Source organism: Anomaloglossus baeobatrachus, chromosome 2 (assembly GCF_048569485.1).
Source record: "Anomaloglossus baeobatrachus isolate aAnoBae1 chromosome 2, aAnoBae1.hap1, whole genome shotgun sequence".
NCBI classification, from domain to species: Eukaryota; Metazoa; Chordata; class Amphibia; order Anura; family Aromobatidae; genus Anomaloglossus; species Anomaloglossus baeobatrachus.
The window spans coordinates 135563284-135587599 of record NC_134354.1 but is presented as its reverse complement, the minus strand read 5'-3'; the positions used below and the strand labels follow the sequence as shown (position 1 = coordinate 135587599).

The 24316-nt window shown below is 45.4% G+C and overlaps 1 protein-coding gene across 3 annotated transcripts in view; it reads left to right on the top strand.

The window, feature by feature from the left end:
• The first annotated feature begins 317 nt into the window (after positions 1-317).
• MLXIPL (MLX interacting protein like) overlaps positions 318-24316 on the top strand; it is a 138997-nt gene continuing 114998 nt past the window's right edge. For all 3 annotated transcript variants that reach the window (XM_075333292.1, XM_075333291.1, XM_075333293.1), the window contains exon 1: positions 318-591. In XM_075333292.1, the coding sequence (XP_075189407.1) occupies positions 359-591 (233 nt within the window). In that variant the 5' untranslated portion in view covers positions 318-358. The remainder of the gene's footprint in view (positions 592-24316) is intronic.

Sequence of the window (24316 nt, the reverse complement as noted above, 5' to 3'; positions counted from 1 at the left end):
GCTCAGCCTGCTGTGTCCACACATGGCGTCTCTGTCCCCCCTCATGTACACACGTTGTGATTGCCGGACTCCCAGCCCTCAGTGATCGGCAGCACAGGTTCCGGGGATCCTCCCTAGCTGCAGCCGCTCCACCTGCCCGCCCGGGGCTGGAGAGAATGCCAAGATAACCCGCACTCACCTGACACCAGTGACAGATGGGCGGGGCTATGTGGAGCCAGAGGCGAATACTGCTACGTGATTGGTAGGTTTGTTAATGATACAGTGACATTATTCCTCTCATTGGTGGCTGATAAGAGCGGGGCGTGGCTTCCCGTTCTCGCTGTCCCAGGCTGTCACTGTGACTGTTCCCCAGGGCACCATGGCGGGCTGCGGCTCCGGGCAGCGGCGGGGCTCCGCTCCGGACAGCGACACGGACTCGGACAGTGAGGGGCCCCGGCTGCAGGTGATTCACAGCGGGCACTTCATGGTCTCTTCCCCGCACAATGACGATAGGCACCGGAGTGCGGAGCCGCAAAGGCTGGGAGCCGTCTCTGCCGGCAGCATTGATCCCACACTTACCCGGCTATTCGAGTGCATGAGCCTAGCATACAGGTGAGACCCGGGAAGTGCAAGGGTTAAGTGGGCGGTGTGGCACGGTGCCCCGGAGAGTGGCCAAGTTTTACATAACTTCTGTAAAGAATCAGTGTTGTCCCTGTAAGGGTTAATTGTGGGCTGGTGGGAACAATGCTGCAATAGCCGGGGCCAGCAGGTCACTGTCAGCTTCTGTCAGGGACTGGACCCACAGTGGGCCGCCCGTCCCTAATATTCCGCCCCTGGGTATCCACAATCCGCATTAGGTCAGATCTGAGGCGTTATCCATAAAGAGTTTGTGTTACCTTTTACGTAAGGTTCAGGCAGGGCTCAAATTTCCCATAATGCCGATCTAGGCCATGGCCTCGGGCGGCGCAGTCAGGGGGCGTGCATACAGAACAGCCAGATATTTCGATATTATTGTAAAAAGCCCATATGAAATGCTGGTATTTAACTTTACGTCCATATACTTTAAATAAATTGAGCAGTACCTTTTACGTTGCGCTGTCTTACTCAGTCAAAGGGGGCAGCGCTGCATTTACTTACTAGTTTCTTGCATTGCTGCCCCCTATGAAGATGTCCTGGGTGACAGACGCCGTGGGAGATGTGAGTGCAGCGCCGACTCTCTGCTTCTATTTCCACCACCTAGCTTCTGTAACAAAAACGTAATAAGGGGGCAGAGTTCAGGGGCTTTTCTAGGGGGGACAGTTGGGGCATTTCGACAGAGGTATTTGCTGCTTCCCCATAGTGGGATTTGGCCGTTCTCTGAGTCGGTTGTCAAGCTTACAGACGGCTCAGAGAAGGTACAGCACAGTGGCTCTCAGTAATCCGCTGTACTCAGTCACAATCCGCTGCTCTTGTAAACAACGGAATCCGTTTAGCGGATTCCGTTGCTCCCATAGACTTGTATGAGCAGCGGATTGTGACTGATGATGCTGCGTTGCACCCTCCGCCCGACTGATCAGTCGTGGAACGACTGACTGCCGGGCGGGAGGAACGCAGCATGTAACGTTTTTTGAGCAGCGCGATCCGTCGGATTTCGCTGCGCATGCTCTCTGGCTCCCTGCACACGTCACCAGCTTTGGTTGGTTACCCGATATTTATCCTGGTTATGGTGCAAGGAGCCAGCGCTAAGCGGAGTAGGCCCGTAACCAAGGTAAATATCGGGTAACCAAGGTAAACATCGGGTGCTTTGCTACCCGATATTTAGTCTGGTTACGTGTGCAGGGAGGCCGACACTTCCCCGCTCGGCCCCGCCCCCTCCCGCACATGTGTGTACACACACTCACACACACACTCACTCACACACACATACACTCACCTGTACCCAGCCATGCAGACCGCAGCACTGCCACTGACATCCTCAGCGCCTGGCCCCGCCCCCCGCTCGGCTCCGCCCGCTCCCGCACTTTGCATGTGCACACACATACATACATACATACATACATGCACATACACACACACACACTCACTCACACATACACTCACCTGTTCCCAGCCATGCAGACCGCAGCACTGCCACTGACATCCTCAGCGCCTGGCCCCGCCCCCCGCTCGGCTCCGCCCCCTCCCGCATTCAGCATGTGTATATACACACACACACTCACCTGTCCTGCAGTCCCTGCGGCACTGACGTCCTCAGTGCCACGGCCCGAGCTCCCCCCCCCCGAACTCCGCCCCCCGCACACAACGGAATCCGACAAAGAATTCTGTTCTTTGTCATCCGTTGTACAGCGTTGAACAGCGCATCAGTCACATGCGTCAAGCGACGCATGTGACTGATACAAAACAACGTAAGTGTGAACTTAGCCTTAGACGTGAGTACAATTGAAGCTCTGACCACCAGCACTTCCTGTTCAGGCAACGTGGAAATGAAAAAAGAGGGCGATCCGGCACAAATTCTCCTTATGTTAAAACATCCAAGACTTTATTAAGACATCGTTAAAAGCATCGTGAAGACTGAGTATCCACTTAGATGGTAAAAGTAAGGATCATGATAACTTTACGCGTTTCGGACTATTATTAAAAACAAAAGAGTCCTTAATCATAAGTCTTGTTTTTAATAATAGTCCGAAACGCGTAAATTTATCATGATCCTTACTTTTACCATCTAAGTGGATACTCGGTCTTCACGATGCTTTTAACGATGTCTTAATAAAGTCTTGGATGTTTTAACATAAGGAGAATTTGTGCCGGATCGCCCTCTTTTTTCATTTCCACGTTGCTTGTTACCGGTTGGGATTGACCGAAGGATCCTAGGCACCCGCAAGGCTGAGCAGTCCGGGCAGCAGGTGAGCTGAAGATACAACTTTTCTACTTCCTGTTCAGGGCGTGATTAGGTGGAGCTGAAGATATTTTAGAGTTATTCTAATTAGGGAAAGGGGGGGGGAGAAATTTGAGTACACAGTATGGAGAGAGAATGCTGGGAGAATATCTGTGGACACAGTATGGGAAGCAAGCTGAGGGAGTGTATGTGGACACGGTATGGGGTAAAGAAATTTCAGGACATTGTATGGGGTGCGAGAGTAGGATGGGTACAGACACAATATGGGGAGCAATGAGGGGAATGTATGTGGTAATGGTATGAGGAGTGAAGTAATGGTAGGAGGAGTGAGGGTGTATGGGTGCGGACACAGTATGGGGAGTGAGGCAGGGGATGTGTGCGGACACAGTATGGGGAGCGAAAGAAGGGACTTGAGGACAGTATGGGGAGCGAGGGAGGGAATGTATGCGAACAAAGTATGGAAAGCAAGGAGGGGGTGATTATGAGGAGCAAGGCAGGATGAGTGCAGAGGTGTTGAGGAGACAGTATGGAATGAGAAAAATGTGAGGGCACAGAATAGACACTGGGTAGTGTGGGGGTTGGGGTATGCACAGGAAGCAGCAAGGGAGTGAAGTGTGAGGGCACAGCCAGAAGGGGTCAGTATGCTAAGGAGGGGGAGTGTGATGATGGAGCACAATATAAAGACTGGTCAGTATAGGGGGGACACTATGTGAGAGGACAGTGAGGGCCCAGTATGAAAAGGAGAGGACCGTGTGGAGGTCATGTACCATAAGAGGGACAGTGTGTGCATAATATTTTGTGCAGGGAACATTGGAACACCTGTCCACAATGCCAAAACTACCAATACCTGGTTTAATAACCACAGAATCACTGTGCTTGATTGGCCAGCAAACTCGCCTGACCTTAACCCAATAGAGAATCTATGGGGTATTGTCAAGAGGAAGATGAGAGACACCAAACACAACAATGCAGACAAGCTGAAGGCTGCTATCAAAGAACCTGGGCTTCCATAACACCTCAGCAGTGCCACAGGCTGATCGCCTCCATGCCATGCCGCATTGATGCAGTAATTCATGTAAAAGGAGCCCCGACCAAGTATTGAGGCATTTACTTTACAGACTTTTCAGTAGGCGCCAACATTTCTGAGTTTAAAATCATTTTTTCAGTCGGTCTTATATAATATTCAAATTTTTTGAGATAATGACTTTTGGGATTTGATTGGCTGTAAGCCATAATCATCAACATTAACAGAAATAGACACTTGAAATAGATCACTCTGTGTGTAATGACTCTATATAATATATGCGTTTCACTTTTTTATTGAATTACTGAAATAAATTAACTTTTTGATGATATTCTAATTTATTGAGATGCACTTGTACTGACATTCTCATCACTACGGTTCCTGTATGGTTGGCAGTCTGATAATTACTCATAGCAACAACTCCCAGTATCTTCTTACCATTGTTAAGAACGTACTGGAAGCTGTAGGTTCATGCAATTGAAAAGTATATGGGTCTGTCCTGACATTACAATTGTACAATGTACTGATAGTGGTTTTGGTGATGTATTCCTGTACTGATAGTCGTTCTTGTGATGTATTGCTATACTGATGAGTGTTTTGTTGATGCGTTTCTGTTCTGATGGGGGTTATATGGATGTATTTCTGTACTACTGGTGGTTCTTTTGATGATTCTGTACTCCTGGTGGTTCTGGTGATTTATGTACTGATGAGGGCTGGATGCTGTATTTCTGTACTACTGGTGGTTTTGGTAATGTATTCTTGTGTTGTTATTAGTTCTGATCCTCATTACATGTAACAATCAATAACTTGTAAGATTAGATGATACATGGCTATGTTAATAAAGTGTTACTATGCATTTATTCTGGGCGGCACGGTGGCTGTGGTTAGCACTGCAGTCTTGCAGCACTGGGGTCCTGTGTTCAAATCCCACCAAGAACACCATCTGCAAGGAGTTTGTATGTTCTCCCCGTGTTTGCGTGGGTTTCCTCCGGGTACTCCGGTTTCCTCACTCACTCCAAAGACATACAGATAGGGACTTTAGATTGTGAGCTCCAATGGGGACAGTGTTCCTGACGTATGTAAAGCGCTGCGGAATATGGTAGCGCTATATAAAAATAAAGTTTTGATTTTATTTTTTTATTTATTGATGTTGGGAGCATTAAAGAGGTTGACTGCAAACTTCTGAATTCTCACAACACGTGCACTGCACGCTGTCAGGATTCTCTCATGCTGTGAGAGTGGGAGGTCATGAAACTGCAAGTATGCATTTTACATACATGTGGTCACATGCTGACTAGACATGCATGTACTCATTCAATGAAAATTAATTGAGAGAGGCCGGACACGTCTAGTCAGAATGTGGCTACAAGTATATAAAGCACATACTTGCGCCCATATGACCGTCTACTCTCGTCACTGACAACGGAGAATTCTAAAAGTGTGCAGTGCGCGAGCTGTGAGAATTCAGAAGACAGCAGTCACCTAGAGAGACTGCAGATTTTCATCACAAACCCGGAGAACCCCTGTAATTATAAAATTAGGCCCTGTAGCATGCCGAACCTAACAGCATGTAATATGCACACTGTCCGGATTCAGCTGTGCTTGCCGATTCCAGCAGTCCTCACCTGGCCACTCCACTCATATGTGATTTTCATACTTACGGTCATGTGACAACTAGTTTTTCTTCTTGCTTCTCAGTTTTTAACTGACCATTGAGAGATTTATGAAGAGCAGTTCGTCGGCACGTGACTGTAAGTGTGGAAATCACATATGAATGAACGGACACATGACGACTACTGAAACCACTTGGGAAAGGGGGGGGCGCCAAACTGAATTCTTGCCCCAAGTGCTGGAAAACCTAGATACACCTCTGGTGGAGCTAGTACCGTAGCATTGTGCTGTCCGTATGCTATCTCTGCACATGGACATTTAATACGTTGGCTTGAACGAGCCCTTATGCTCAGCAAGTAGCTGTTCTGTGTTCTCCATGGATTTTACCCCCATTATAACACAGTCCTCTGGTATACGGATTGCAAGGGGCTCCTGCCAGCAGTATTATCAGTGTTGGTAAGACAGATAGCACCAAATACATTGTCCCCGCTCCCTCTCTCCAGCCTTTGCTGCCTCTTCTAGTAAATGGACCGCTGATTCATGTCCGTTAATAAACCCACTGTACGAAGCATTATAAATGATATCTCTCAGATTTTGAATAATGGGGAACCTCTACTAATTGACCCAGAGTCTCCCTCAGCTAATCTTGCAGTTTTACCTGTCCTTTTACTGACAACCCCCCCCCCATGCTGGAAGGTGACCTTGGTGTGGAGACATGAAGGTCAGTGGGTGCTCACGTCCGATGGCCTGGCTGTCCTTAGAAAGACCGCATGGACCAGAGCTCATCCCACTGAACGCCCGTACTCGTTCCCCATGGGTAGAACATTACACAGACAATACGCGGTAAAGGTGCCATACTCCTGTAAGACTTTATTGGGTCACCAACAGTCAACAGCACACAGTACATTCCCAGCAAGAACACAAGATGGTACAAGGGACAGAGTCTCATTCTTCCGTTGGCCCACTATGGATTAGAATCTTTAGGACTTCGGAGTATCCAGGTCCAGCTATCCCAGCCAGCAGTACCCCGCTTTCAGCGGACACTCACTGAGCGGAGATGGTGACAAGCTTAGGATGTTGACCGAGCACAGCAAGGCATGTAGCCAGGTGACCAGGTTTATTAACCTGGGTTCTTCAAGTGAATTCATGGCCTCAGTGTTGGGCAGTGGAGCGGTTCTGTAATCTTCCACCTGGATCCATGGACTCTAGGCTGCAATCATGTAGAATAACACACAATCAGGAGACAGGAGCAGTCACTTTTATATCTCTCAGCTCCCATTTTATGGCATTGTATCCCACAAGATTGGGTAGAAAACAATCATGGCTGCCCCTTTATTGTTCTGTTATTCAATTACACTGCATAATTGGTCTCCAAATGCAAACATTTCATAAATTAATACTCAGAAATAGGCACCAAACAGTTCCATACAAAACAATGGTGAATGTCTCCTGACCCACCGAACAAAGGAACAATACGTATGACATAATTAAGAATATTGCACCCCCATACAAGTGACCAGAAGCTGAGTCGTCACACTTGGCCCTTCATACATTAGTCGAGAGGGGGCTTTGCATTGTCCATCTTTGTTTTCAGCACGGCAATTCCAGGCAGCTGTTCCACTTCAGCTTTTCGCCAAAGACTATCTTGCTCTTTGGCCAGAATATCCAGGAAGCGTAGAGCCACGATGCCCGGGAATTGTGATCGAATAACTTATGCTGGAGCATTCACATAAGCTCTTGCAGCTGCGTCAGTCACCAGAGGAAGAGAGATACAAGAAATGCCACTGCAGATCCTCCAGGCACCAATCTTGGATGCCGTCCATTGTCTCAACTTCACCTGTGAGACCTTCTACAATCCCATTGCTGAGATCCCACCTCCTCCAGCAACCTTCACACCCCTGTTGCCTACTTTATTGAAGCCAGATTGTCTTTGGGCATGGAGTAATGAGCGCTATTTGGATAGCAATGCTTTCTCTTATCGGCGGTTTATAGTGAGAGCAACAGTGTCGGGGTCAGCCTCAAAATGTTTTCAGGCTGCCTATACAGCGACTTCAACCCCATTATTACCCCCATTCAGATATATACATTTCTGTAGTATTTCTTTTCTTGCCTCCCACTTTGCTGGAGACACTAGAGTGTAGATTCCGAAGTATGATTATATTGATGTTTTCCCCAAGTGTCAGGCTATTCAGTGACAATTGATAAGGAACGGTGCATTGAAAGAAGTTTTGAACGGAAGCGTAAAGTAGTGAAAACTTTACAAATTGGATTCAGATTTTGCATATTTTTGCTCGGTTTTAAGCCAAAATAATCCGAAGGAGCTTCACAATTGCTTATCTAGACACCGTATTAGCATCTTTTATGTTCACTGTGGTGTCGTCTGGGGGTGGTACGACGAGAAGTTCAGGATGCGGCTGGCACAACCATCTGATTTTTGGCTGGAATGCTAAGGAGATGGATGTTTGGTTATGATGTCACAACATTACCTCCCCTTCTTCGGCATCAGCCAGTGTATCTATCAAGGTGGGGATGTCACATGAGGACTGCTTTCTATACAATGAGGGACATTGCAGATTTTACAACACCTGAAAATTTAGACTTTGTCTGTGGCTAAGGTTACTCGGACCTCCGTCTCTGCCGGTGACCCTCTACCACTCCCCACTGTCAAGGTAGTAGTCAGGCAGAGGACACTGTTGCACGTCCTGGAGATGCTTCCTTGGCTAAACATGTATCACTATATGAGGGAAGCTGCTCGTCTTGCTTTTGGAGCTGACATTCCCTACTTGCTGTCGTCCCTAAACATATGTACAGTCAAAATCTGTTTAATTTTGTAAAGTTAAAGACTGACATGCGACCTTTTAAAAGGTTTTGTGATGTTTTGTTTTAAATAGTGCTAAAAAAAGGAGCATCTTTGATTTTGGGTAAAATTCATCACCTAGCGTTTTGAGTAGAGTTGAGCGAGTACCTAACTATTCCTACTCGCTATACTGATAACGAGTACTGTCTAATACTCACGTATTCAATTCGAATAGTGTGTGTAATGCAAGTCAATGGGGAAAACTCGTAAAGTAACGGGTAACCCGAATGCCGTACTATTTGTGCGAGTAGCAAATAGTGCGGAATTCGGGTTACTCTTTACATTGCAAGTAAGCCCCATTGACTTGCATTGCACACGCTATTCGGAATGAATACGCGAGTATTAGACAGTATTCGTTATGAGTATAGTGAGTATGAATAGTTAGCTACTTGCTCAACTCTACTTTTGAGGAATGAGGCACAAAAAACAGCAATTAATTCCATAACATAAAAAAGAAAAGTCACTAAAAGCCCTCTCAAATGATGAATCGGGCTCTCGGTTTCTGTAGCATAGTTTCCTTTCATAGGGCAGACGATTCAGTTTGTAAAGTGAACTGAGACTTTAATGGCGAAATAGGATATAGAATCAGCCTACCGCCTTTACCTGGACACGCAGATTGTCTCCATTTGTTTGGTTATCAGACGGTCATTTCTTTTTAACTGTTGTCTTGTTTTTACTTTTGAGGTGTTTACTTTTTTGGAATGAGTGCTTCGTAATGACATTGCTAGCACCCTATTTATACTCATTGTATGGATGATTTTTTTTATTTGTAGGCCTGGCTGGGTTTCATATCTGTTTTGGTGTCCTCCTGTCTGGCAAAAAACCTAGGGCCCCAACTCTGGTACTCTCCTTTCTGGAAATTGAAATACCAGTAGATGCAATAGCAATGTTGTCTCGCTTACTAGAGGATACAATTGAACAACTAAGGGGTATACTTTGTCTCGCAAAGGTATGCAGTTATATTAGGCTGGTTTCACACTACGTCTTTTTAACATCCGTTGAAAACGTTATTTTAGCGGAAGTACGGATCCAGTGCAAATGCGTTTTCATTTCAATGCATTTGCAATGGACTCGCGTTAACATGCGTTCACCTGCGTTTGCCTGCGTTATAGTGCGGATCCGGTGACTTGCAGTTTTTTAACATGTTTCAAAAACGCTACTTGTAGCGTTTTTGAGCTGCGTCAAAATACTGCAAGTCACCGGATCCTGACTAAACAGCATGCAAACGCATGTGAACGCTGGCGTGCTGATAGACAGGATCCTGCTTTTGTACTGAGCATGCCCAGAAAGTACTGAGCATGCCCAGAACCAGTCTCGCGTGATCTGTCTATCTCTCTACTCCCTCCCTCACCCTCTCTCTCTCTATCTATGTCTTTCCCCCTTCCTCCCCTTCCTCTCTCCCCCACCTGAGAGCTGCGGACACTCGTAACCAAGGTAAATATCGGGTAACCACTTCTCTTAGTTACCCGATGTTTACGTTGGTTACGCGTGCAGGCAGCCCGGCTCCTAGCAGCTGCAGACACTTGTAACCAAGATAAATATCGGGTATCCAAGGCCGATGTTTACCTTGGTTACCAGCGTCTGCAGCTGTCAGAAGCCTCCTCCCAGTCTAGTTCCCCTCACTCCCGATCACATGACTCCAATGCCCGCCCCTAAACATCCAGTGCAGGATCCTGCAAAATAACATATGCGTTTGCATACGTTATTTGCTGTAAAAGCAGGATCCGTACTTCCGCTAAAATAACGTTTTCAACGGATGTTAAAAAGACGTAGTGTGAAACCAGCCTTACTTGTTCTTATGAGTAGATTGTAGACTGATGTTACGTTGCTTTCACCAAAATATTCATTTTAAGGCAAAACACAATTTTTAGTTGGATTAACACCACTGATGAGTCTCGGTTCTGTTGGCAGATTTTCCAAATCCTCCATGCACAGACAGATCCTGAAGCGGAGTGTGACACACTTTTCGATTAGCTGCAGCCACAATGGTCAGGGCATTGGATTTCCCAGACTGTGGTTCAGATGATTGGTAGGTGGCTGAGTGTTTCGCTGGTTACGTTTCGTTTGCTTTTCGTCTTCACTGATACATTTGTTTTACAGGTATATAATGTTAGGGTGAACTCTTAACCAGAGGTCACTTGTTGCCTACTGCCTGGCCTAATTGGTGTAGATCAAGTGCATGCATAAGGAAATCACGTCAGACACAGTCGGATGTGAAATCTCTTCTTGATCACAGTAAACATGGCAACGAAGAGACAGAGAAAAAACATGCGAACTCTTATATATCCTAGGGGCGTACACATCGTCAGATATGACCATTTAGTGGGACAGTTCATGGGTTAGTCAATGGGCAAATCCGTGTTGATGCTCATGGGCGAGCATAAAGCCTGCTTTACATGCTGCAATTAATTGTGCGATCGCAACCGCCCCCATCGTTTGTTCGGCACGGGCAATTTGTTGCCCGTGTTGCACAAAGTCCGTAACCCTCGTCACACGCACTTACCTCCCGAATGACCTCGCTGTGAGCGGCGAACATCCACTTCCTGAAGGGGGAGGGACGTTCGGCGTCACAGTGACGTCACACAGCGGCCAGCCAATAGAAGCGGAGGGGCGGAGATGAGCAGGACGTAAACATCCCACCCACCTCTTTCCTTCCGCATTGCCGGCGGCCGCAGGTAAGCTGCAGTTCATCGTTCCCGGGGTGTCACACGGAGCGATGTGTGCTGCCTCGGGAACGATGAACAACCGGAGCACAGAAGGACGTTCGCTTTTTTTTTTTAAAATGAGCGACGTGTCAGCGAGCAACGATAAGGTGAGTATTTTTGCTCGTTCACAGTCGCTAATTTGTGTTACACGCTACGAGGCCGGATGTGCGTCACTAATGACGTGACCCCGACGACATATCGTTTGATATATCGTAGCGTGTAAAGCCCGCTTTAGACGTCATCATCTGCGGGTTGGTCCTCTAGGTTGGCCAGTGGGTCTTTTCCTTATATGGTGGTCTTCCTACATCTGGACATTCCTTGCATTCCAGGCAAGGTGTGGAGAACCGGAAATGGCAGCCATCTTTAAATCTGTGTCATGTGTATTATCTGAAAACTGAATTATGTAAGGCAAATCGACATACTTCCCACAATCCCCTATGTCAAGAGGTTAATTAAGTTTATGATGGAAAGGCCTCCTCAACAATATGGATCCTAGGGCATTCCTATATTTAATGTCATAAGGTGGCAATCGGACCAGGAGGCAAAGCACCGGGATTTTACAATGCGCTATATACTGGCGGGCTTGCACTGCAGTAACTGAACGTGTTGTTTGTGTTGTTCATGTCAGTTTGCATCTTCAGATGTCAGTAGTTTTGGTAATTCATGTTGGGGTCATGACAAAAGCTGATTGCCGTTAACTATCTAATCTGGAATATTTTATGTAACTTTTCCCTCATCTTTCCCAGATTTGGTCGGATATACAGTAATATCTGGTGGAGTATCATTGGCGGAGTATAATTGGCGGAGTATCATTGGCCTGCTCAATACAAGATTGTTCTGATTTTGTTTGATCTTCCCCTAATAGGGTGTGGTAGTAATTGAGCACAAGCAGCTGGGAGGTGACCTGAGGACGTGCACCTCATGGACACAAGCATGGAAATATTATTATGGGTTATTCTAGATGAGGTTGAAAAGGTTTTGTCATTATTGGGTAATGTAGGGATTTTACATGACTTCCCCCTTTGGCAATATTGTTAGTTATCCGGAATTTTATCTTCATGCCTGGACCTGGACGACTGGCATTTGGGTCATGGTCAACAATTCATTTTCTATAAAAACAAATATCCTTGTATATGAATTATATTATTAGTGTTAAAAGGAAATTGTCATATGAAAAATGCTATTAACTTACAGATATAGGGTAATCTACAGGTTTATAGTGTTCTGAAGCCGGGCGGCCACCGGGAGGGAGTGAACACTATTCCTCCCGGCAGTCTCAGGCATAGAGGCGCGGATTCCGATACTGCTAGTGAGCGGTGGATATAACCACGCTACAGCACTCACTGAAAGCCGGCTAATCAGTCCTAAGTAGTCTGTTCCGGAGAGTGGTTACAGTCACCAATCACTTTGTATTGCGTGCCGAACCGCCCCAGCTGTGCCTATGTGACTCAAAGATAAATTTCTCTCAGTAGCTGGGCCTTCAGTGCGGTGACCACACAACGTCAGAACACTAAGAACCTGCACATTAACTTCTGCAGCTTTATAGCGTTTTTGACATGATGGGTTCCCTTTAAGTTTATTAAATAAAGCTGTAGCTGACCTCAGAGTTAACCAGCAAGTTATCCATACTTCATTCTCAGTCTCCCAATTATATCTCCTTTAAGGCCTCATTCACACTTTCGTATTTAAACGTGTATGTGATAACATGGTACCTGTGTAATCAGTGTTTTGCATCAGTGTGTCATCAGTGTACGGTCCGTTTTTGTCATCAGTTGTCATCAGTGTTTTTCACGTATGGATCATTAATTGTATTACAAAGCTTCTCCTATACTTTGCAATGTTAAAACGTACAGCACACAGACGGCTGATAGGTGCCATCCTTGTGCTGGATATGTTTATCATGGACCCTTAGACTTGTATTGATACCACAAAATAGCAGACATGTCTCCGTGACTTTTACACAGACACGCAGATCATGAAAAAACATGGACATGTGACAGTCCCATAGAATTTAATGGGTAATTGCTGTATATGTGAAAAACAGAGATAGAACACATTCATGTGTGCCACCCCGTGGAAGCAGCCGAGCTGCTCGGATCCGGGTTCGCTGTGGCTCGAGGGTCTCAGGACCCAGGGGTCGTGCGGCAACTGAAATCAAAGGGGGTATTTACAGGGGAGTTGATGTACAGTTCGTAACGCCACCCGTGGTGTACGGTAATTTGGGAAGTGCTGCCGTTGGGAGTACCCGGGGTGATGGATTGGGGCAGCAAGGTGTCGTAGCCCTCCACGGGTAGGAGGGATGCCCCGGGACTCGGTGTGGGGTGCCGTGGGGTGCAGGGGTCACTCTCGTACTCACTCAGTTAATAGCCAGACGTTGACAACCGGGTAAACCAACTCTCTGGGTGCCGCTGCCGCTGAGGGGAGCTCATCCGGGTCCCGTCCCCTATAGTGTTGCCTGGTGATCCGTGACCTGCCTCCTGGCACTAAGTTTAACTTCTACGTGGTGGCCCAGTAGTATGGAACTTGCCGGGCCCCGCTCCCCACTATGGCTAAGTGTGGGAGCTTGCTCTCAGGGCTCACGCTTGGGATTTTCTGGACCGTTTTGGATTGGAAAGTCCTATCCCCCTCATTGCGCTAATGCCCCGATTCTGGAGCGGGTGGGAACAGATCATAAAGGCTCCGTTCTCCTCCGGTGAATTGTCGGGTTGCCTGAAGCTACTCCCCGACCTAGGATCCGTGTACCCCATCGTGCCTTCGGTCCCGGACCGGTGACAGTGCTAGGCTGCCAGCTGTCCTCAACAAGTCCTGACACCTTGCCACAATCCCCTGCGACCGGGGTGCCGTCTCCTCTAGGCCCAGACCACCGTCTGCAACCTTGACAGCTTCACTAATAACCACCGCTCCCGACCTCCTTTCTCTCACTCTCTCTGACTACTCACTGACTACACTCCTCACCTCCCCTCCTTGATTCCCCAAGTGGGCGACTCTATTCCACTCAAGCTGTCCACTGGTGTGCCTGGTGGGTGTGGTGCAGTGTGTATCTAGGATTTGATTTGCTGTTGGAGGCAACACTATTAGATAGGGACCCAGAACCAAGAGGGAGGCAGAATACTGCACGGAAGGGCAGCTTGTGCAGTACCCTATGACGACCTGATAGTCCAGGGCGTCACACATGCAACACGAACATCTGAATGTAGAGGTATCGCTCCAATATAGGGCTTCTTCAGACGACCGTTCCGTCTGTCCTGTTCAGTTCCTGTTTTTTTGCGCACCCACGGACAGGACCATCTTTTCAATGTCTTTTGTGTAGGATCGGATGGCACACGGAAGCATTTCCGTGTGCATCCGATCCTACAAAAAAACAGATCGGATGCCATATGTCCGTTCCGTTATTATGGAATATGTCCTATTCTGTTCCGTAATAAGAGACCGTGACTCAATACAAGTTAATGGATCCGCAAAATCCCCGGAAGCCGCACGGAAGCACTTCCGTGTGGCTTCCGTCGGGTGCCCCTGCAGTCTGTGTCCCACTCCCGTGGCTGCTTGCACTGCAGTGTCAGCATCTGCCCGCACAGCAGTGTGTTAGCAGTTACCCGCACTGCAGTGCAAGCAGACGCGAGGATGATGAGCGCTGGCGTCAGGAAGCTAGAAAAGTTCATTACCTGCAGTGTTGAAGTCCTGCACTCCTGACGTCAGCGCTTGTCACTGCCTTCTATGCCCACTGCATTTTCACATCACCTCTCGCGGGCGGCCCAAGACTGTAACTAGCGGTGACGTCATGGGCCGCTCGCGATACCTGTGAACGCGTCAGTCATTGAACTCAGTGACCAGCTCTGACGTTAGGAGTGCAGCGGCTTCCATCATCGCAGGTAATGTACCTAGCTAAACTCATGACATCGGCGCTCGGCATGCCCTGCAGTGACCTTGCTTGACCTATTGATGTTAGCTCAGGTCACTGCACTGCTCTCCCAGCCAATCGGGAACATTCTGTTTTCCATTGACTGGAACAGTGAGTATGGATCGTCGTGGGACCCCCTTATTGGATTACGCCAGACCCGGATTTGATTTTTCTGTCCAATAAATTGGTAAAAGAGGGAATGTTTTGGGGAGTATTTCTTCAAATAAAAATGTGTTTGTTATCAATTTTTTTTTTCATTACTGACTGGGTTAGGGATGTTGGGTATCTGATAGACGCCGTGACATCACTAACCCCAGGGCTTGATGCCAGGTGACATTACACAACTAGTATCAACCCCATATATTACCTCAATTGCCACCGCACCAGGGCATCTGAGAGAGCTGGGACAAAGCACCAGGATTGGCGCATCTAATTGATGCACCACTTGTGGGGAGGCTGCGACCTGCTATTTTTAGGCTGGAGAGGGTCCAAGAACTGCGGACCTCCCTAGTCTAAGAATACCAGACTACAGCTGTCCGCTTTACCTTGGCTGGTGATCCAATTTGGGGGCACCCCACGTTTCTTGTTTTAAATTATTCATTTAATTTAAAATAACAGTGTGGGGTGCACTCTGTTTTCGATTACCAGCCAAGGTGAAGCTGCCAGCTGTGGTCTGCAGGTTGCAGCCATCTGCTTTACCCGAACTGGCTACAAAAAATAGGGGTGACCTCAAGTCGTTTTTTTTTAATTATTTATTAGCTAAATACAAGGCTAAGCACCCTTTAGTGCCACATTATATATGTCTTTCTCATCTACTATCTATATATCTCTCTAGCTATCCCTCTATCTATCCCTCTATTTATTCATTCATTCATTCCTCTCTCTGTTTTTTATCCCTCTATCGCTCTGCCTCTCTATCCCTCTATCTATCTCTCCCTCTATCTATCTATATCTATCCATCTATTTATCTAGTTGTTTCCGTTTTTTGCGATCCGCAAAGAAAATGTACGGCACACAGATGACACACAGCCCGTATACGGAATGGAACGGATGTCACACGGGTGCCACACAGATGCATCTGTGAAAAAACAGGACCTTTTTTACGGACCGCAAAAACAGGACGGTCGTGTGAACGTAGTCATATAATTATACCGTAGTATTGGGATGGGGGCTGCATACATAAAATTCACAACAATAATATGTAATGTACTTTTTAGAAAATAACAAAACAAGTTATACTCCAATTATATTTTTCGGCACAAAGATGTGACTCCTGCAGCCAATCACTGGACACCACTGAGGTCACCATTGATTGGTGTCCAAGTTGAAAGTTTTGAAGTAGGGCAGCAGTAATGTGAATCTGAACCTCAATTTGTTATTTTATAGCCCTGTAAGCTTTCCCTAGGCGATTTTTAATTCTCAAGACGCTTAATTTATAAAAGTCGGTTTTGGCGTATCACAATTAGCAAATTGTCTAGTCTAATGCAGAAATACCATCTTGAATAACATCCTAAAGAAAAAAAAGCTGGATTGTATAAAGAATTAAAATTTGTGCAAAATTCATAATTATTTAAAATCGATTTTCATCGTAACGGAAATTCCATCTGTGGCCAGGTGAACCAAATGAACTTAGTGACCTCACCTCAGCTGAAGTACAGTGCCTACAAGTAGTATTCAACCCCCTGCAGATTTAGCAGGTTTGATAAGATGCAAATAAGTTAGAGCCTGCAAACTTCAAACAAGAGCAGGATTTATTAACAGATGCATAAATCTTACAAACCAACAAATTATGTTGCTCAGTTAAATTTTAATAAATTTTGAACATAAAAGTGTGGGTCAATTATTATTCAACCCCTAGGTTTAATATTTTGTGGAATAACCCTTGTTTGCAATTACAGCTAATAATCGTCTTTTATAAGACCTGATCAGGCCGGCACAGGTCTCTGGAGTTATCTTGGCCCACTCCTCCATGCAGATCTTCTCCAAGTTATCTAGGTTCTTTGGGTGTCTCATGTGGACTTTAATCTTGAGCTCCTTCCACAAGTTTTCAATTGGGTTAAGGTCAGGAGACTGACTAGGCCACTGCAACACCTTGATTTTTTCCCTCTTGAACCAGGCCTTGGTTTTCTTGGCTGTGTGCTTTGGGTCGTTGTCTTGTTGGAAGATGAAATGATGACCCATCTTAAGATCCTTGATGGAGGAGCGGAGGTTCTTGGCCAAAATCTCCAGGTAGGCCGTGCTAGCCATCTTCCCATGGATGCGGACCAGATGGCCAGGCCCCTTGGCTGAGAAACAGCCCCACAGCATGATGCTGCCACCACCATGCTTGACTGTAGGGATGGTATTCTTGGGGTCGTATGCAGTGCCATCCAGTCTCTAAATGTCACGTGTGTGGTTGGCACCAAAGATCTTGGTCTCATCAGACCGGAGAACCTTGAACCAGTCTGTCTCAGAGTCCTCCAAGTGATCATGAGCAAACTGTAGACGAGCCTTGACATGACGCTTTGAAAGTAAAGGTACCTTACGGGCTCGTCTGGAACGGAGACCATTGCGGTGGAGTACGTTACTTATGGTATTGACTGAAACCAATGTCCCCACTGCCATGAGATCTTCCCGGAGCTCCTTCCTTGTTGTCCTTGGGTTAGCCTTGACTCTTCGGACAAGCCTGGCTTCGGCACGGGTGGAAACTTTCAAAGGCTGTCCAGGCCGTGGAAGGCTAACAGTAGTTCCATAAGCCTTCCACTTCCGGATGATGCTCCCAACAGTGGAGACAGGTAGGCCCAACTCCTTGGAAAGTGTTGTGTACCCCTTGCCAGCCTTGTGACTCTCCACGATCTTGTCCCTGATGGCCTTCGAATGCTCCTTTGTCTTTCCCATGTTGACCATGTATGAGTGCTGTTCCCAAGTTTGGGGAGGGTCTTAATTAGTCAGAAAAGGCTGGAAAAAGAGATAATTAATCCAAACATGTGAAGCTCATTGTTCTTTGTGCCTGAAATACTTCTTAATACTTTAGGGGAACCAAACAGAATTCTGGTGGTTTGAGGGGTTGAATAATAAATGACCCTCTGAATAAACTTTTCACAATTTAAAAAAAAATAAATAAAAAAAGAAATAACATTCTTTTTTGCTGCAGTGCATTTCACACTTCCAGGCTGATCTACAGTCCAAATGTCACAATGCCAAGTTAATTCCGAATGTGTAAACCTGCTAAATCTGCAGGGGGTTGAATACTACTTGTAGGCACTGTAATTAAACTCAATGCCGGATTAGGCGATCTACGTTTTGACGCAGTTTTGGTGTGTGTTTTTGCCGGGAGCTGCAGATTTGGTGCAGAAATGTCTGCAACCAAATACTCAATGTGCACACATCGCCTAATTCCATAATCCGGCATTGAGTTCAATGACTTCACCTGAGGTGAGGTCAGTGAGTTCACTTCAGGTCAGTTCACTTCAGGTAGTTCACCTGACGTCACAGCCAGGGTACCATGGGTACCGCTCTCAGAGATGTGGCTCCATCTATTTTTGTCCCAAATTCCACAGTGAGCAGTTATGTTTTCTATTGTGATCTCGCACTGCAACCTCCGATGTAGCAGAACTGGGATTGTAGTGGGAGGTCTTATCTGAGGATTACATCAGACCTGAAGTGGTGTTTTGGGGTTAATAAATTGGAAAAAGAGGGCATGGGGTCCCTCGTATTTTGATACACAGCCAAGATAATGCGCACAGCTGGGGGCTGTAGCCTGTAGCTGTCTGCTTTATTTGTGTTGGGTATCAAAAAAACGGGGGAACCTGAGCCATTTTGTTTCTAATTTTATTTATTTTTACACTCCATTACGGGACCCAGTTAGCTAGTGTGAGGGCAACCAATTATACACACTTGCATAGAGGGTGGGGGCAAGGGAAGCAGGACTGCAACCAATCACAGACACAGTGACAGAGGGTGGGCTGGGAGCAGTGCATATGCATGAACTTTAATGATCAGACCAGGAAGCAGTGTGACAGCTGCAGGGAAACTCAGTAAGTGTAATTCTTCTGCTTTAATGACCGCACATCATTATTTATTTATTTTTTTTTTTTCACTGCGCCTTCCAATCACAGTAATGCCCGTAGCAAAGTTCGCTATAGCATTACTATGTTTGGTAGGCAATCTCCGCATCTTTAGTGGACAATTAGGCGCTAAATACAATGGGGAAAAAAGTATTTAGTCAGCCACCAATTGTACAAGTTCTCCCTCTTAAAAAGATGAGACGCCTGTAATTGACATCATAGGTAGACCACAATTATGAGAAACAAAATCAGAAAACAAATCCAGAAAATTAACTTTGCTGATTTGGCAAGATTTTTGTTGCAAATTATGGTGGAAAATAAGTATTTAGTCATCTAAAAACATGGAAAATATCTGTCTCTCACAGACCTGTACCTTTTTCTTTAAGAGGCTCCTCTGTCCTCCACTCATTACCTGAAGTAATTGCACCTGTTTTAACTTGTTATCAGAATAAAAGACACCTGTCCACAACCTCAAACAGTCACACTCCAAACTTAACTATGGTGAAGACCAAAAACCTGTCGAAGGACACCAGAAACAAAATTGTATCCCTGCACTAGGCTGAGAAGACTGAATCTGCAATAGGCAAGCAGCTTGGTGTGATGAAATAAACTGTGGGAGCAATAATAAGAAAATGGAAGACATACAAGACCACTCAATCTGGGGCTTCACGCAAGATCTCACCCCTAGTGAATGACCTGCATAGAGCTAGGACTACCGTGACAAAGGCTAACATCAGTAACACACTACTCCGACAGTGACTCATATCCTGCAGTGCCAGACGTGCTTCTCTGCTTAAGCCAGTACATGTCCGAGCCCATCTGACGTTTGCTATAGAGAATTTGGATTATCCGGAAGAGTATTGGGAGAATGTCATATGGTCCGATGAAAGCAAAGTAGAACTGTTTGGTAGAAACACAACTCGTAGTGTTTGGAGGAGAGAGTGCTGAGTTGATCCAAAGAACACCATACCTACTGTGAAGCATGAGTGTGGCAACATTATGCTTTGGGGCTGTTTCTCTGCAAAGGGACCAGGATGACTGATCCGTGTACATGAAAGAATGAATGGGGCCATGTATCGTGAGATTTTGACTGCAAACCTCCTTCCATCTGCAAGGGCATTGAAGATGAAATGTGGCTAGATCTTTCAGCATGATAATGATTCCAAGCACACTGCCAGGGCAACGAAGGAGTGGCTTCGTAAGAAGCATATGAAGGTCCTGGAGTGGCCTAGCCAGTCTCTAGATCTCGACCCTATAGAAAACCTTTGGATGGAGTTGAAAGTCCGTGTTGTCCAGTGACAGGCCCAAAGCATCACTGCTCTAGAGGAGATCTGCATGGAGGAATGGGCCAACATACCACCAACAGTGTGTGGCAACCTTATGAAGACTTACAGAAAATGTTTGACCTCATTGCCAACAAAGGATATATAGAAAATTATTGAGATGAACTTTTGTCATTGACCAAATACTTATTTTCCACCATAATTTGCAAAAAAAAATCTTGCCATGGTGATTTTCTGGATTTGTTTTCTCATTTTGTCTCATAGTTGTGGTCTATCTATGATGTCAGTTACAGGCCTCTCTCATCTTTTTAGGTGGGAGAACTTGCACAATTGGTGTCTGAATAAATACTTTTTTTCCCCCCACTGTTTGTGGGGAGAGGTCTCAAAACTCAAGAGGCAAGGAGGAGTAAAATACTAATCGAGCAATGGATATTGCGAATACTGCAATATTTGAGCGAGTAACGAATAGTGTTGAATATATTCGTTCATCACTAGTGGTGAGACATCCGCTTTAAACCTGCAGTTACTATTTTATTTGATACATTGCATCACTAGTGACCTCTCACCAGCCTTCTGTCCACTTTGAAGACCACCAAACAAAACCTCTAATTCCCATTCCTGGAAATATGCTGTTGGGTTTTGATAACAAGATACTGGCGTTAGAGAACATGTGGTAATAGAGGCAGAAAAACATGTCCAGGCTTTCTGTAATTACAGACTGAACGACTAATAATTTTTTTGAGATGCATGTTGAAAACGCTTTTCAATAATAGTGGTAGTGGTAGGGATTTATGGGAGTAAAATATGACAGGTTTCCTTTAAATGAGAATTGTTGTTGTTTCTTGAAATTGTGCTTGTCCTGAAGGAAAAATCTCATTATCCCTAAAACCAGAAGTGTTAGGTATGACATATGTGTAACCCAATAAGTCTAACTGACTTATGAATCACTTAGGGTGTAATAGACATATAACAAAAGTAGTGTAAAAGGCAGGAAATGCAAATGGAATATCAATCACTGTCAATTAACAAACACTGGTAGCTTCACTTTTATAATAAGGCAGGGGCCACACGAGCGTATGGTATCCGATGCGAGTGCATTGGATGCGATAGCTAGCTCCCGCTGTGCTGCGAGTGTAAGCCGAGTGTCTTGCCACTGTGATCAGATCCTGCTATCGGATCACAGCTGCGGAGGAGAGGAAGGAATTAATCTCCTTATCTCCTCCATTGCCAGCTGATGCGATTATTGCACTGCACTCCGGTGCACCCATAGACCTGTATGGGTGAGAGTGAATACGGATCGGATTCCACCTGCAGCATACTGCGACTGTTTTCTCGATCTGATTAGGGCTGAGAAAATAATCAATGGGATTTATTTTATTGCATTCCACTCGGTCTGTTTTACTCGCCTTGTGTACTAGCCCTAATAGTCATACTGAGTTGTATATGTGTCCAAATTCAATCCTCCTTTGCGCTCCTAAACACACGCACTCTCATCTGCCCTGTTGAGGGCAAAGCAAAGTACTGTAATGCGCAGGCTCGAGAAAAGCTCAAAGAGCACACGCATGGTCACTAGAGTATTTTGATCTGCCCTCAGCCATCAATTTTTTGTTCCAGCAACGCTGGCGCTACTGTTTACAGTGGGTGATGTAACATTGTTGTGTTATGTGACTGCTGCAGACTATATGCAGTTTCTGATTGACTACTGCTCATCAATAGCATAGTCTGCAGGCAGTCAGCGGTTGCTGATTGGCTGCAGCATTTATGTGGCATAACATTGTCATGCTTATTTTAAATAAAAGGGGGCATTACCAGTGTGATACTTGGATCAGGAGAGCAGACTGTCAGTCATTACATGTCTCACTGGTAACTTCCCTTTCATGTAAAATAATCTCTGGAGGCAAATTTTCAGGGAGCTCTGTATCCAGCCCATAGATCTTAACCGCTAATTTACATATTAAGAAAATGTGGGAATTCAAGGTGTAGTTTTATTCAGGTTTCTTTCTATGACCTACATCTCAATATAGATGATTTAAGAAAGCTGATTCTACTCACTTTCGGTTTAAAAAACAAAATAAAAAATATGTGAAGCATGTCTTTTTAATGGGTCCTAGTGATTAGATCCTTCAGGTTTATGCTGTTCTGACTGTGGAACAGAAATCTAACAAAACATCACTTAAAGGGGCTGTCCACTACTCGTACAACCCCATCTTATTCCTCATGCTTGCCCTATTTAAGCCTATGGTCTCCTTCCGTGCCAGAGCCGTACCAGCAATGTAAGAGCTCGCGTTCGCGGCACTCACTTGAGGTTGTGACGCCCCTTGAGCCCCGCGTCCAGTCACCGCTAGTTTCAACACAGGAACATCCATTTGTGGTATTATTAATATTATCCCAAGATCTATTAATTGAAATGTATTTTGTTTCTGGGAAAAACTCTTTAAATCAGATTTTATGACAAATCTACTAAATCACATTTCACTTTGTGCCATAAAAGACTGTAATGACTATGAACAGCTGGTGAATGAACACACTTGCAGATAACCAGTTGACAGATAAAATATAGATAACCCTGATGTCTCCCTCTTTTATATTGTTAGGGATAATAAAATATCCCTCCCTCATTGGATCTGCTTAGTAGTGACATGATGGAAAATATCAACCTTTGTGAGTCACCTTCAAAAGCAGGCTTTCTAATTAATAATTCTTGTTAAAACAGTGGCAGCTGCCTAGCAACAAGACAAGCATTATCATGTGGCAGAGCCAAATATCCATAAGCCTGTAAAGATTCAGTGGTATCACATACTGTTGACTAGAAAGACTAGGGTACTGGCATTTATCAATAAGAGCTGGCCCCTGTATCACCCAGCTGTCACAATGACTATGGGATAGCGGGGAACCGGGGCTCCAAAGCTGTCCCTCAGGCTAGGGGGACCTATGCGATCCCTAACCTAAGGGATACTCCTGATGGTGGAGATGCTTCAGTCTCCTTCTTAGTCCTACTCCTGACCAGTCTTGATCTGAATCCTTCCCCTCCCCCTTTAGCAGGAAAGGATGGACAGGAGTGTGATAAAAACCCACAGATAGATGCAGAAAAGGGAAAACCAAAAACTGTCACACAGCACATACACACAAGGGTAAAAAACAATAAGAGATTCAGGAGGAAAAACAAGAACAGGAAGGAAGTACAAAACAGCAGGAATAAACTCCACATATGTGCCAAACAATAAGTATAACTTTCACCAGAATGTTTGAGACACCACACCTCACAGACCAACATAGAGAAACTATAACTAGCATGGGTGGAAGGAATCAACCAGCATAAATAGGAGGGGAGCAGATGTGATAGGCCTCCCCACAACATGTGATCAAAGGAACGAGCAGTTCAGCAGAAATTATCTCTTGCTAGCCTGGAGATGAATCAGCACACAGCAGGTCAATGTCCAAGTCTGTATGTGTTGATCACAGACCCCAGAGAAACCATCAGGTGAGTGTCAGAATCTGCAATGTGAACAGAGCCCAACACCACCCTGACAGTTAGTGAAGTTTGTGCAAAACTCCGTGTGACACAAGCTTTTAATTGTATTCTTATGTAAACCATTTCCAAAATGTACCTCTTACAGAGCACCTCAGCAGTTTTTCTATTGCCCTCTACGTTAGCCATCATTAATATGTGTGCATAATATTACTTATCGGTCACCCTCTTCTGTTGTTCCTGAGCTCCTCGAATTTATTTCCTGGACCATACACTGTGTGCAGAATTATTAGGCAGGTTGTATTTTAGAGGATTTATTTTATTATTGATCAACAACTATGTTCTCAATCAACCCAAAAGACTCATAAATATCAAAGCTTAACATTTTTGGAAGTTGGAGTGGGATTTTTTAGATTTAGATATCTTAAGAGGATATCTGTTTGTGCAGGTAACTATTACTGTGCAGAATTATTAGGCAACTTAATAAAAACCAAATATATTCCTGTCTCACTTGTTTATTTTATTTACCAGGTAAACCAATGTATCTGCACAAAATTTAGAAATAAACA